The following is a 15,198-nucleotide window of genomic DNA, read 5'->3' as shown; positions in this document are numbered from 1 at the left end:
ACCTAGCCAATTTGCATTTGACATTTCAGTTACATGTGCATACAATAAACACCTCTCAACCAACACAGAAACCATTGAACACAAGTGTCCTTCTCTCCAGATAGAATTAAAGAACTTTTAGAGGCAAAGTGGTTCAACTGTGGCAAATAAGCTGACCTCCCAACAAGTATTAAAGGGGCTAAAGATCGACCAATCTATCTGTCGACAATCTTCTAGATATGTGAGTGTGTGTTAACAGTGTGTGTGAGCTAAAACCCTTCCAATGCAGGTGAAGAGCTGCAGTGGATGGGCCGCTGTGACCCCTCAGAGTCCTGGGCAGGGTGCACAGGCGAGCAAGGGTGCTCTGCCTGTCCTGGCTGTCCACCAGCATCCGGGCCTCACCTGGCCTCCACTTACTTTTCTTCACTGCTCTATTTTGTTCTGTATTTGCTTATTCTGCTATTTTGTACTTAGGGCAAAGCAGAAGTTTCCACTAGTCTTAAGAAGGCTTACTACACCCCCATACCTTTCTGAATCAAGGACTTTTATTCGTTCTGCAAATACAACTGATTACACCCAACCTTTAGGGTCAACAGAAGGTCAGCTGAAGGGCCAAGTGGAGACTGAGCCAAAGGAATGTTGTCACACTGGAGCACAGGCTGAGGAGAAGAGCTTGGATGGGAGTGAGTAGCCTGGCCAGCGGTGGGGCAATAAAAGCCCTAGTGGGCCTTCTCCAGGAAGGATCTGCAGCACCTTACACACTGCTGGTACACCAGCTCAAAGTCAGAGTCATTCCCCTAAAGGAAGGGAAAAGGAAACTAGCATCACTAGCACAGAGAGAGTGTCCTTGCAAGACCTCGGCCCGCCATTCGATACAGCGGGATGGGCTTGCTCCTCTTTACACAGGCCCTCAATATGAACTATACTTACATAATAGGGATCTTCAATAATGAGTTGTTTTTGTGGATCATAGCTTCCAAGGAGTTCAATTTTAGCTTTGCAGTTTTTAACTTGATTACTTTTTCTATTCAAATCCCTGAAAAATCGAAACATGAACTTAATTTTCTGATCTATGGTTTCGAGTTAAACAGGGACATCTGCTAGGGGTTTATGAAACATCCGTATCAAAATCCAACACAAGTGACCTGATTTGAAATGAAAATGAATACTCTGCAGAGCGGTAGGACCCTTCATGCAGCTGAGTGCCAAGACAATGTGCAGCAACAGTACTTTCTCACTGATTCTATCATGTGAAATGCACACCAAAATCAGACGACATTTTCTCTCACAAAACTCATTTCAAGACCATCAACCAAAAGATATTATCTCAGCTGGGTGCTCACCTGTAATCCCAGTACTTGGGAAGCTGAGACAGGAGTATTGTGGCCAGCCTCAGCAACTTAGTGAGGCTCTCTATAACTAGTAAGAGCCTGTTTCTTTCTTTTTTTTTTTTTTTTTGGTGGTACTGGGGGTGGAACCCAGAGGTTTTCTACCTCCAGGCTATACTCCCAGACCTTTTTTTTTTTTATTTTTATTTTATTTGGAAACAGGGTCTCACTAAGTTGCTGAAAGCCTCACTAAGTAGCTGAGGCTGACTTCGAACCTGTGCAATCCTCCTGTCTCAGCCTCCCAAGCACGGGGATTACAAGCGTGCACCACCACACCCGGCTGACCCGGTTTCAAACTAAAAAATAAAAACAGGGCTGAGGCCGGGCGTGGTGGCGCACACTTGTAATCCCCACGCTTGGGAGGCTGAGACAGGAGGATAGCACAGGTTCGAAGCCAGCCACAGCTACTTAGTGGGGCTCTCAGCAACGTAGTGAGACCCTGTTTCCAAATAAAATAAAAAAATAGGTCTGGGAGTATAGCCCGGAGGTAGAAAGCCTCCGGGTTCCACCCCTAGTACCACACACACACACACAAAAAAAAAATAGGGCTGAGGATGTAGCTCAGAGGTAGAATACCCCTGGGTTCAATCCCCAGTACCACACATACACACACAAAGATACTGATACTGTCTCCGAGATACCAATGATAAAAAGAAACTCAGGAAGCCATGGTAACCAAGCACTGACTAACTGACGAGGCCCCAGATGTCAGTGCCTGGTGTTGCTGCAGGGCACTGTCACTGCCTAGGTCCCCTCCTCCTGCAGCTCTGCCTATGTTTTCACCTGTAGCACTCAGGCTGCTACAAAAGGGAAGGTGTTTTGTCTGCTTTCTTGTCATTCGTCCATGTAGCTGGCATGTTCCTACCAAGCAACTAGGATATGTCAGACAGACGCGCCTATGGGAACAGGACGCATGGCCAAGGGTGTCCGTGGTGTGAAGCGCTATGGCAAAGATCAGGCGCATAGACGAGAACTGCAGGAGGCCTGATAAAAATCTGGCCCAGAATGCAGGCCACAGGAAGTCCACCAAGAAACATTTAGGCTGAAGTGTGAAGGCCCGAGCAGCAGCAGGGGCACTTCAGGCAGAGGGACAAGTGTGTGAAGGCTGAGGGGAGATAAGCTTGTCAACATATAAACAGTGCTCACCCTGAGCATCACACTGGCACCCCCAGTATCAAGGCTCCTGAGAAGACATTCTCTACAAAAACTCTGATCCGTGGTATAAATGAGAAAAATGAGGACAAAACTAACCAAAAAACAAAATTTAAAAACTTGTAAATTTTTAATGAAGGACCTAATTAATAAAAAAATAACCAAATAAAAACACAGATAATTTCTCAATCACAGAATATTTATGAAGTAGCAGTGATGTGAGTTAATAGATGCTGTGGTTACACTGAGCTGAATGCCTGCCAGCAGCAAGGCCACAGGGGTGGATGGACAGGGCCGGTGCAGAAGAGGGACGCCTGAAGTGTGTGGAGGCAAGCGGTGGAAGAGTGCCCAGCCCTCCACACCCACCACCTCCCGTGTGTGAGAAGTAACTTAAGCTCGCTGCTCCTCAGCTTCCAATCTGACAATACTAGTCATTGCTACCTAATACCTTAGCCCAGGGGCTTTAGTTATCAGAAAATAAATCCAGTAAGAAGTCTTCTGTCTACCAGTCTTGGCTGGGGAGGAGGGCAGTATTAGTGGGAAAATAAGATAAGAATCAACAAACATTCTCCAGCCTAATCATTACATCAGTAACAAAATCACTCCTGCAAATCAGTGCATCTCCTAATATTACAGACTCCAATCCCTTACCGTCTTCAGTCAATCCCCTCATGCCAATTGAATCTTTTCTTCTGCAAGATGTGTCTCTTTGTAAAGAGACCCTTAAAGCAACTCCAGATTATTCTCTGAACATCCTGCTATTCCAAATAGACAATTCTATACACTGCAAACATCACTGTATATTAAATAATTTTTAAAAATCACTCTGGACAACAAACTGGCTTATTACCAAATTGAGTGTGGGAAAGAATTACTCTTTAAAAATATGATTACCTGAGATTGCTTTCATCCATACAGAGTATATAGTCAAATGTGGCAAAGTCTTCTTTGGTAATCTAAAATTGAATACGAAGTTAAAATACAGTGTTTATACTATTCGCATCTAGAGAATAAAAAATAATAGTTAAAAAAACACTATACTTGTTACTCACTAATTAACAATTTAATTAAACACTTTTAAGTTAGAGTCTACTTCCCAAATTGCAGTGCAAAGAAATTTTGCACCATAAGGTTTTTTGCACTGATAAGGTTTTTTTTGCACTTTTTGCACTGATAAGGTTTTTTTTGCACTGATAAGGTTTTTTGCTCAGTATGTAGACAGTTTATCGGTCAGCTCAGTCCCTCAGTAACAAAGCATAATCCACTGACATACTAAAATGCCAGGTATTTACCCCCTTCTCCACTATTTTTCATGCTATCAACACTTGCACCCTGGACCCCAGCAACCCGCACCAGCTGAAGCAGAAGACCTGTGTCCGTGTGGAGCGACTCGTCTACATGGGGACATAAGTGCCTCTGAGAATAGTGAGGTGGAGAACAGACAGAGCTCTGGGGAGGGAGGAAGATCAATTTCAAGTAGGCTGGTGAGCAGAGGTTCACCAAGCAAGAACCCCAGGACCAAATGAATCCCAGGTTCTTTACTCTGAACACCTGCAGTTTGGGCATGGCATGCAAAAGAAATGCACTCAGGAGTTTCATGAATTCAATCTAAAAGCATACTGTTCAAAGCTGAGCATGGTGGCGCATGCTTGTAATCCCAGCATTCGGGAGGCTGAGACTGGAGGATCGTGGTTCGCGAGTAGGCTCAGCTACTCAGTGAGGGTCTCTGCAACTTAGTGAGACCCTGTTTCAAAATAAAGAATAAAAAATAGGGCAGGGGGTGTAGTTCGGAGATCAAATGCCCCTGGGTTCCATCCCTAGACCCGCAAAAAATAAATAAATAAAAGCATACTGTTCATCGTTGATAAAAGTAAGCCTATTTAAAACATAAATGGCCAGGCGTGGTGGCGCACGCTTGTAATCCCCGCGCTTGGGAGGCGGAGACAGGAGGATCGCGCAGGTTCGAAGCCAGCCGTGCTGGCGTAAGAGACCCTGTTTCAAAAATATAAAATAGGTCTGGGAGTGTAGCCCGGAGGAAGAAGGGCTTCCAGGAACCCCAGTACCACCAAAAAAAAAAAAAAAAAAAAACATAAATGGAAGGGGCCTCACTCTGTATGCATCAAGGAAGAGTTTACTGAAAAAAGAAAAGCTTATATAATAAAGAGAAATATCCACCCAACTAAGTGACTGAGTGCTCACATCTCAAGAGACAGACTGCAAAAACTGAAAAGAAATGAGAACTCAGCCGGGCACAGTGGGCACACTTGTAATCCCAGCATTCGGGAGGCTGAGACAGGAGGATCCCAGTTTGCGGACAGCCTCCGCTACTACTTAGTGGGACTCTCTGCAACTCAGTGAGACCCTGTTTCAAAATAAAGAATAATAAAAAATAAAAAAAAATAGAGGGTGGAGCTTGTAGGTAGAATGACCCTGGGTTCCATCCCCAGAACCACACACACACACAAAAAAAAAGAAATGATAGCTCTAAAATTACGTCATTACTAAACCTATATATAGAAAAATTAAAGTTTTAAAAATTAAAGCCACACATGGTCAGCACAGGTCTGTAATCCCAGTACTTGAGAGGCTGAGACAAGAGAAGCTAAGACAAGAAGAACACAGCTTTAGCAACTTAGACTCTGTTTCAAAATAAAAAACAGTTGGGGATGTGCAGAGGTAGAAAACCCCTGGCTTCAATACCCAACAGACACACACACACAAGGTAGTGTATCAGAACCAGGCAAAGAGGCACTGGCACACACCTATAATGCCATTACTTGGGAGGCTGCAGTAGAAAGACTGTAGGTTCAAGGCCAGCAGGTAGTAACTCAGAGAGATCCTGTTTCAAAATAAAAAATAGGACTGGGGGTTATTAAGCTCAGAGGCAGAGCACCTCTGGGTTCAAACCTGAGAAAAACAAGTATACTAGAATATTTATTATACAAATTGTGACAATTAGTAAATAACCTATAAATGTAAAAAAGAGCTGGTATAATATTTATAAAACTTACTTTACAGCTGATGTGATGGTACATGTCTGCAATCCCAGCTACTTGGGAAGTCAAGGCAGAAGAATCACAATTTTAAGGTCAGCCTGGGTAACTTGGCCAGACCCCATTTCAAAATAAAGCAAAAATATCTGGGGATATAGCTCAGTGATAGAGTGCCTGCCTGGTGTAATGCCCTAAGTCCAATCTCAAGTATAACAAAACAAAATCATACTTTATTAGCATTTTGAAATTAAAAGAAAAAAACCTTTCTACTTTTTTTTTTCAGCATTAGCAATTAAGCCCAAGGCCTTACACATGCTAGACAGGTACTTTACGACTGAGCTATATCACCCACTCTTTACTTTGAGACAGGGTCTCCTAAGTTTCCCAATCTATCCTTGAACTTGAGATCTTCCTGCTTCAGCTTCTTGAGTAGCTACGCTTACAGGCATGCATGCACCACCATGCCCAGCAAGAAATTTTGCTTTAAAACAATAGGAAGAAGAAAAAAACAAGAACTAGATTCTCTGGAAATGCTACTTCCAAAACTGGTGACTAAAACTGCTCTTAAAAGTTTCTAGATTTACTTTTCAAGGCACATGATTTTTTTTTTTTTTTTTTTTTTTTTTTTGGTGGTACTGGGGTTTCTAGAAACCCTTCTACCTCTGGGCTACACTCCCAGACTTATTTTTATACTTTTCTGAATTTTGGAAACAGGGTCTCTTAAACCAGCGTGTCTGGCTTCAAACCTACGCGATCCTCCTGTCTCCGCCTCCCAAGCGTAGGATTACAAGCGTGCACCACCACGCCCAGCAAGGCACATGAATTTTAAGTAATCTGTTTACATCCACTTTTAGTGTATACTTATTGAATAAAAAGCCATCCAAGCTTAAAATCAGATTGCTTCTAATTCTAAAGGACAACTCAAAACAAAGCTATACCCTTGAACAAAGGAGAGCAGAAACTGACAAGGTAAGCAAAAGCCTGAAGAGCGCAGAAGGAATAGATGATACAAAAATGTTTAATCTTCTGCCCAGTGAAAATTACACCCAAGAAAAGATAAGTCCTTAAGTCCTGAATTAAATAAGGAACTCTCAGAAACACACCATGTCTTCTGATTCACGCATGAACACGAAGCTACCTTCTATGTGAAGTGGAAGTGTCTGTTACCTCGGGCACGACAGACACAACCACACCTACAATACACCAGCAGTGCCCTGCATTTCCACGGCACCTCAGTGGGAAAGCTGCTTTTCTATGTGCTGTAACTGTTCTAGCAACAGACCTGTAATAGAAGGAGAACAGTCACATGGCCTGGCTGCCTAACTGGAGATCATACAGGCTGTGACAGAATGGAGCCCACAGCTCAGGGCTAGCTGGTAGTCAGGGCTCTCTCACTGTGGATTACATCATCTTAGAACTTAGTAAGCAACTCCAAGGTTATGTAGGGCTTTCAGAACTGCACAGACAGCTGGTTAGTTAACCCCAATAAACACATCCATTCGCACACAGGCCTGGTCAGCCGCTCATAGCGTCTCATGTTATGGGACTCTACGTAGTAGAAATTAACAAGATCTCTTCTACCTGTCTTGCCTTATGGGCTGTGCTAATGCCATGATTTCTTAGGCAGCTCACAGCTCTTGGGTCCGGGGACCGGCCCACGTTCCAGTCAGAAACAGCGCCGCTGTCAATCGCCCACTGTAACAAAAAACAGAGGTCCAAGTTCAAGTACGGTACCTGCCGGGCAACGTGACTCATAGGGATGCCATGCTTCTTCATGCAACTCTGCCCTCGATAGTCAGGGGGGTTTCCCACTTCATACGTGGACGTGGCTGCACTGTCTATCCTCCACTGCAGGGGAAGAAAAAGAAAGTTTTCGGCATTTTCCTGCCCAAAGGTGTTCAGACCAGCCTCTTTAAGGTCTTGAATGGTACTTACGTTATCTGAAACATTCTGATCAGTTACAAGTTTTCTGAAAACTGCTTCTGCAATGGGTGACCGGCAAATGTTACCTTAAAGAGAAGGGAAAGGCACAAGAAGTGAGTTGCAATGGAAAGGCAGACAGTCCTGGTGTGAAGAGTTGGTGAACCACCTCACACACTGATCCACTGCAGCCACATCTTCCCTGCAGAAAAAGAGGCCCACCCTGCTATGCAGGCTGAGCCCTGGCAGAGAACAGCTGATCAGACCTTAGTTCAGAAGTCTGACACCAACTGTCCAGGTACAGAGACACAAGAAAAGCAATTTTAACCAAAATCAGTCATGGAATCAATGAGGTTGGTCACAACCAGCATAGTTTAAAATAAAATACAACAGAATTAAGATTATATATTTTCAAGTGTATCACACATAATGAAGATGAATACTGCTTCACAAAACAATATGCAAATAAAGTGTTAGGCATAAACAGTGAGTCAACACAAACCTTTACTGAGCAATCCTGTACAAAGCCCTGTGCCAAGAGAGCTCTTCCATCAGGTTTAGCTAGGTTCAAGGTTCAGCCTTCCAAACCACCCCAACTGACAGCAGCAGCTCTTCCTACAGACCAGCTGGCTACAAATCCAGGGCCCTGACAAACTCCCTCAGACTTGATGATTCTCCAGGAGGGCTCACAAAACTCAAGAAAGTGCTATACTTATGATACAGCTTTAAGAAAATACAGACTGGAATGAGCCAGAGAAGAGATGCATGCTCCAGGGGGTTCCAAACAGAAGTTTCCTTGTCCTTGGGGAAACCTTACCTTCCTGCCACTGACAAGTGACAGTACTCCAAGAGTACTACTGCTACCACAGGAAGCTCACTTGAGCACTGGTACTCAGAGATGCTGCAGGGGTTTGATTACACAGGGGTAACTGACTGGACCTCTAGCCCTGTGCTTCCAGGCCCCCTCCCCTGCCATATGTGGCTCAAGGGATTCACAGCCCTGGCTTGGGTGTCTCATTAGCCTAAACTATGGAGTTACAAGAAGTAACGGACATTGCACCACTCCTAAAAATCCCAAGGCAATTAGCAGTGACCTCCTCCCTGGACAAGAACCAAATTCTTTAACTACACAGGGAAAAAGATAAAAGGCATTGGATCTCCTCTCCAACTAAATCATGTATAAGGTCATGTACTTAGAGGAGACTCAGTACAGTAAAAACACTGAAAAACAACAGTGCTGATAAGTGAGCACTACACTACAGGATACAGAAAATAAACATCCTACAAAGCACAAACACAGCATAAGTAAACCTCTTACCAGACACACAGGCGAATGAACTGCTGTTTAGAGGAGGAGGGTCCAATGGGTAGAGCAGGGAGATACATTAGGTCAGGTGCAGAACTAGAGGATGCGCTGCAGTACTTTAGTGCAGGTGGCAGCAGCTGCCAGCTGAGGAGCCTGGGACACAGGAGTCCTAACATCATACCAAGATTTGGGCTTAGTGTGGCCAGTGAGAAGAACCTGAAGGTTCTGGGGAAAAGGATAATGTGATGTATTAAACCAGTATCTTTCATATACTCACTACAAGCCAAGCACTATGCTAAGGCCCTCAGATACAAAGCTATTTAAGACACAGGCCCTTCCTACAAGGTAGAAAAATGACTGGCAGGTTTAAGGAAATATTAAGAGGATCAGAGGACTGCAGGCAAAGACATCCACAAAGTGAATATGAAAAATCAAGTGAAAGATAGTACAGGAGGGAAGGTACTCCCAAGGGTCACCACTGTGTGCCTATAAGAAGACAGATTAACAAGAGAAAAACCTAACTGAATGATTCCATCAAATTATAATGGATACTAGAGCCCTTCGAGTGAAAACTCAAGGACCAAGGAAAACTGTTCAGTTTGATGCTTGGTTTCGAAGAAGACTGGACAAAGGCTATCATCTGATGTAGAAGACTGAGGGAACCAGAAAGGCCTGTCTATTCAGATCCTTCTTGGCCTCTCAGGCACCGTGCCTTCCTCTCAGGTCTGAAGCAGGACACCCCCCCCCCCCCGGAAGGAAGGTATTCAAGGGAGAAGAAGAACTATAATCTTTCTAGTTCTAATGGTTTCTCTGAAGGAGAGGAATTCCAGCTTCAAAAACCTGCCTTAGAGGAATTCTGATTTCCACAATTTGCTTCACTTTGGGGGGCCAGGGACTGGAGGGAAAAGATCAGAGAGAGAGGTTGTCCAAAGTACTCAATAAGACAAAGAGTCATACTTTGGGATTCCATGTTAGCCCTGCTTTAGAAACTGATTTAAGGAGGTGGTAGTAGAAAATGAAGGGAGAGAAGAGAAACTGTCAGAAGAGATGAAACTAGATAACACTTTGCCCTCTGTTTTGGTCAGCATTCTCACTGCTGTGACCTAAAACACCTGACAACCACAGCTTAAAAAAAGGAGTTATTTGTTGCCAGTTCTAGAGATTTCAGAGGGTTCAATCCAGGTTGGGTTGGTGAAGTCTGTGAAGTTAAAGGCATGGCAATGAGAGGCATGGAACAAGGAGTGCAAAGGCTTTGTTATCACACCACGAAGGAAGAAGCAGAGGACCCAGTGGGAAGGGCCATGGACATAAGTATATCCTATCCCCAAGGCCATACCCCCAGTGGTCCATCTCCCTCCCCCCACCCCAGTCACACTGTACTGGCCTAAGTTCCTGCCCAATAAATGCACTACAATGGATGCATCCAATGATGAGGTTAGAATGCCATGATCCAGTTATATCACCTCTGAATACCACCAATACATGAGCTCTTCAGAAGCCACTCTAAATCCAAACCACACTACCCACAATGTTAGATTCTCCTTGCTTTTGACAATCACGTTGAATCAGAATCTTCCAACTTGTGGCAAAACACATTGGCACCTGGTCCATGAACCAATTACTGCCCTTGCTGCCACAACTCTGGATGTCTATGTTATAAGCTCTGAGCAGTACACACACACACACACACACACCACACACACACACACACACACACACACAGTGGTTCTCCACACAGTGATAAAACACCAAAGCAAAGACAGGAATTAGCTTTGAATGCCTTCCATATGCCTTTCTACATTCTGAATTTTTGTTTGATTTTTAAAAAACTTAAATATTGTCATCAACATGATTTTATTTCTAACAGGCTTCCTTACGACATGTGATTACTTCATTTGTCATCATATACCCTGACATACTTTTAGCAACCAACAATCTTACTAAATCAGAACAAGTGTTATGATTTTAGAACTCTAGGGATAATAAAAGATACCTACTATTTCAAAATTTGGAGACAAAATAAAAAGACTAACCCTGCCCCTTTATAAATAATTTTCACTAACTATAAGTAACAACTTAGCCCCCCCCCAAAAAATACAAGCACTTGGACTATTTAATAATTTAAAAGCAGATCCATTCACATGTTTCACCCAGACAGCTATATTTAAAGCAAGGAGATACATAAATATTAAAAATAAGATTCTACTACTACAGAGACTAAGAGTAAAATCAAAGTACTTATAAAATCAACAGAAAAGAAACCCAAATGCTAATAACTCTCCCTCTGTATTTCAAAAGCTGGCATCACCATATTAATGTTATTAAAAATATAGAGGCTGTTAATATAGCTCAGTGGTAGGACATTTGCCTAGTATGTGCAAGGCCCTGGCTTTAAATCCCACCAATAGCAAAAATATACATGCACTTAGAAGCTGGAGCTCACTGGTCATCAGTAAAACACAGAACCTCAGGCTTTTCTTTGGAGTAAGTGCTAAACACTTAAAATGCCACTGCAGCTCTCTCACAAGCCACCTTCCAGAGGTCTGTATCACACAGCAAAAGTCCCTCTACAACTCTACTGATCTGTAGCCCTGCCACTGCCAAACCTCTGAAACCTAGTCTCAGAGGGGCCAAATAAATGCTCCCTAGGAATAAAACTTACATTTCAAAGCATATAGCTTCTACTGGCCTCTAACAGATGGGCTACCATATAAAACGCATCCACTCACCCTCAAGTCTCCAGGATACCCACAACTCCCCACCTCTCCAGCAAGGGTGCCCCCCTTTCAGTCTATCTCAGCACTGCAGCTGGAACCAATTACTCCCTCCCCAACTCTGCTAATACCTCCCATGGCTTATCTAGCTCAGAGCAAGCCTGTCCTTAATCATCCTCCCAAGATCAGCACCTCAAATAGGAGTCTAAAAATGACAACTCCTCACCTTCGTGTACAGCCCACTATGCTAAGAATGACTTACAGTTTTTAGTAAAAAAAAAAAAAGTAGAATATCTTGGGATATGTGAAAATTATGTAGAGTTCCAACACTGTTGTCTATGAACAAAGTTCTACTAAAACACAGCCAAACAATCATCTATGTGCTGTCTGGGGTTACTCCACTGGCTAAGCCCACAAAGCTAAAGCATTCACACTGGTTCTTTATAGTTTTCAGACTCTGCTCTAAAACACCCATTGTAATGTAAGGAAACCATCTAGAACAGTACTAGGTAGGTACCAATGAGAGGCAAGAGAACAGTCATTCAATTTATGCATCGAGTCCTATAATACAGAGGAATAATCCTGGTTGAGAAAGGCCACCAGGTGCCTGGGCTCAGCCACTGTGGCTTCTAGTTATTAAAACTGGCTAGCACTCCCACCTCAAAACTGTACCTGCTGTTTTCTGGATCCAGGATGGGCTTCCTGACTCCTTTCAAATCTCTGCTCACAAACCATTTTCAGTGAATGCTTCCCGACCTCGCATCCTACACCCATCCCAGTTCCTGCTTTATCTTTCTTAACACTTTACACCAACAGAATAAGCACACCAGCACTGCTTGACTTAAGACCAAGAGAAAGTGAGCTCCAGAAAGGCTGGGGCTTGTCTGTGTGGGTTACTACTTCATGTACCTAGCACCGTCATATGGAGGTGCTCAAAAAATCAAAACAACAACAAAAAACAACAGCTGCTGAACTGTACTGAAAACAGACATATGCAAGTAGACACCTCCCCATCAAGAGTCATCATGGCACTTCATTCCAGCGCTTCAACAATATTAAACAAAAATAAACACAGCAATGGGACAATACTAGGTACTCAACCTACAAGGAACTTTTTAATGAATCTATTGATCCCGCTAGTCATTCTTCAATGAAGACCTTAATAAGCAATGCCCACTCTCAGTGTAAAATGAGGCAAGCCTTTTATTTTTCCCTCAAGGAAATTAGCTCCTACAAATGCCTAGTCAGTATACTATACTGTCCTGAGACTGAAAAAACAAAGAAAAATAAGTCATAGTTACTGCCCACAAGAACATCAATTCTTGCTGAGATCTCAACAGACTGTCAAATAATTGTTTATGGAATAAAATACCTCTATGAGGAGGCCAATGAAGCAACTACACACATGAAAAGTAAAGAAGAGAATATCTGGGTCTGACCTTATGAAATAAATGCAAGGCTTTCCAAAAAGGCAATGCGGCATCAAGTGCGGCCAGCAAGGAGTTCTGGAAGGCAGTGCTCACACTACAGTTTATCCTGAAGACAAAAGCAGCTCTGCTCTGTAGGAAATGCAAACTGTGCAAAAGAAAAATACTGGACTCCTACTGAAAACTTAGTAGTCCCCGAACCCCACTTGGGATTGAGGCACTGAGAAAGAGCATTGCAAACCAGTAAGAAGTGGATTCTATTCTGCTTCAAGAAAGGGGAGCTAAGTACCAAAATTCTAAGAATGAGAATAATCTTGAACTTTTCATGGGGAAAAACTAAGACACTGGCATGGGCTAGAGACCTAGGTTACATTGAGACCTGGAGAGTCCAGGACCCAGAATTGAGTGCTGTATCTCCCATTACATTACCTGAGATACACTATGAGTGCAAGCCTAGAACACTAGCGAGCAAAGCAGCGCAGGGCTGGCGCAGGTCCCTAACACAGCATCCATCTGCAGCTTTCAGGATGACCAGAGAAAGTTACGAAGAAATGTCTGCTGCAGAGAACAGGACACAGGCTTGGGGACAGGTGGCAGGTGAGGAGGGACACAGGCTTCAGGGAAGATGGGTTGAGTGGAAGAGGACAAAACATGGGAGACGGGTGGGCGAGTTTAAGATAACATAGGACTGAGGACAGAGGAAAGAACACAGAACTGGGGAGGATGGGCAGATGAGGGGGACACAAGATGGAGGAGGACAGGCAAGGGGACACGGTACTGGTGAGGGCGGGTCGGGGAGAGAGAAAAGGCTTGGGGCAAGACAAACAGGTAAGGGGGCCACAGGCTTGGGGACGAATGGGCAGGTGCGGGGGACAAGATGCTAGGGAACGACGGGCCTGTGAGGGGACCACAGGATTGGGTAGGACGGGTAGGTGATGGGGACAGAGTATGGAGGACGGAAGGGGGGAGCACTGGCTTTGGGGAGGACGCGAAGTTGAGAGAGGACACAGGGTTAGGAGAGGACGGCAGGTGAAGGGACCGGGGCTCAGGGAGGGAAGACAGGGCGAGGTCCCGGGCGCCTGGCCTACCCGGGCCTCCCGCCACGGCTCGTCTGGCCCACTGTTCCTGGCCAGCGGCGCAACCCATTCCAGGAAGGAAGACTGAGCTAAGTCGACGCCCCTTACCCAGACACACGAACAGCACGGACTTAGTAGCCTGCTCGGCCATCTTCAAGCACACACGCCCGCGCCCGGCGAATGCGTCAGCGTGCGTGTCGACGCCGCGCGTGCGCACAGCCAGCTCCCGCCCGCGCGCCTGCGCACTGGGCCGTCGCGGGCGGTACCGCGGAGGCTGGGCCACCAATAGCCGGGGAGGGGCGGGACCGGGGCTGGGGGGCGGGGCTGGAAGGCGAGTGGCACTGGAGGGGCGTGGCCTGGCCGTAGCGCCGGGAGACACCTCCTCCTCAGCACCTCCCGGGACGCGGAGGTTGGGATGGGGCGGGACCACCCGTTGTCTAGCGGGTAGTGAGGCGGGGCCAGATGAGTGGGCGGGGAAAGGGTGGAGATAGTACTGAGGAGGGCGGGGCCGGGCCGGAGAGACCAGGTCCCAGCACCTCCAGTGCCTGCAGGCCGAGGTGGTACCGGGAGGACCCGCAGCTTGGGGAGATCAGGTGGGGCGGGTCTGGGGGCGGGGTCATGCCGGGTGGGGCGGGGCCAGCCGGAGAGCAGAGCCCCGAGGGGCCGAGGACCTAGCATTTCCAGCTGGGAGCTGCTGAGCCGAGTCTGGAGGGACCAGTCCCCGGCACGTCCCGAGGGCAGGTCTGGGGACGGGAGGGGCCTGGCAGGACTGGCGGGCCTCCTGGCCCCGCCGCGGAGGGTGCTGTGCGGGTGGCTCTGCTGGGCGGAGGGGCGGCTGACCTGCAGCCCCGAGTCCCCGCAGGGCTTGTGCGACCTAACAAGCCGAGGTGGAGCCCCTTGGAGCGGGCCTGCCCGCGGACAGCTCTCCAAATAGCATCGAGCTACTGAGGCCAAATTTAAAAAAAAAAAAATAGATGTTTAGACCCTCCGCGGAGCGAGGAGGTCCGGCGCAGCCGTGCGCGTCCGCTTTGCGCCGGGCAGCGGGGCCGCACACCTGTCCTTACCTGTGTCAGGTGTGCCCGCACCGCCCTAGGAGGCGGAGCCCAGCGGCCGCGCTTCCTCTTCCTGAGAAGGTGCGGGGAGCTCAGGCGCCGGAGAGGAGCTGTGCAGGGGCACAAGTAAGTAAGGTGTCGGGTAAGGGCGCAGGAAGGCCGGAACAGGACGCCTTGTTTTTCGCGACCTC

At 46.1% G+C, this 15,198-nt stretch overlaps 2 protein-coding genes across 3 annotated transcripts in view; one reads left to right on the top strand and one right to left on the bottom strand.

Annotated features, from left to right (window-relative positions):
• Positions 1–698: 698 nt before the first annotated feature.
• Positions 699–14,106, bottom strand: ACP1 (acid phosphatase 1; the record flags this gene model as incomplete). Of its 2 annotated transcripts, none has more annotated exons than XM_080711748.1 (6): positions 699–776; positions 910–1,015; positions 3,414–3,475; positions 7,247–7,360; positions 7,448–7,521; positions 14,064–14,106. In XM_080711748.1, the coding sequence occupies 6 exons, from the start codon at positions 14,104–14,106 to the stop codon at positions 699–701; spliced, it is 477 nt and encodes a 158-aa protein (XP_080567874.1). The 2 variants fall into 2 exon arrangements, with proteins under 2 accessions (XP_080567874.1, XP_080567875.1); XM_080711749.1 differs by lacking the exon at positions 7,247–7,360 and adding an exon at positions 7,094–7,207.
• A 311-nt stretch (positions 14,107–14,417) lies between these two features.
• The window catches only part of SH3YL1 (SH3 and SYLF domain containing 1), a gene marked incomplete at both ends in the record, with an annotated part of 28,198 nt that continues 27,417 nt past the window's right edge, over positions 14,418–15,198 (top strand). Inside the window, 2 exons of the mRNA XM_080712066.1 lie at positions 14,418–14,548; positions 15,029–15,133. Coding sequence (XP_080568192.1) covers positions 14,418–14,548; positions 15,029–15,133 — 236 coding nt within the window. The remainder of the gene's footprint in view (positions 14,549–15,028; positions 15,134–15,198) is intronic.

The sequence above is a fragment of the Muscardinus avellanarius genome (genome assembly GCF_963383645.1).
Source record: "Muscardinus avellanarius genome assembly, chromosome: 15".
Taxonomy (NCBI): domain Eukaryota; kingdom Metazoa; phylum Chordata; class Mammalia; order Rodentia; family Gliridae; genus Muscardinus; species Muscardinus avellanarius.
The sequence above is the reverse complement of the archived record's forward strand: the minus strand, read 5'-3'. Positions and strand labels throughout refer to the sequence as shown.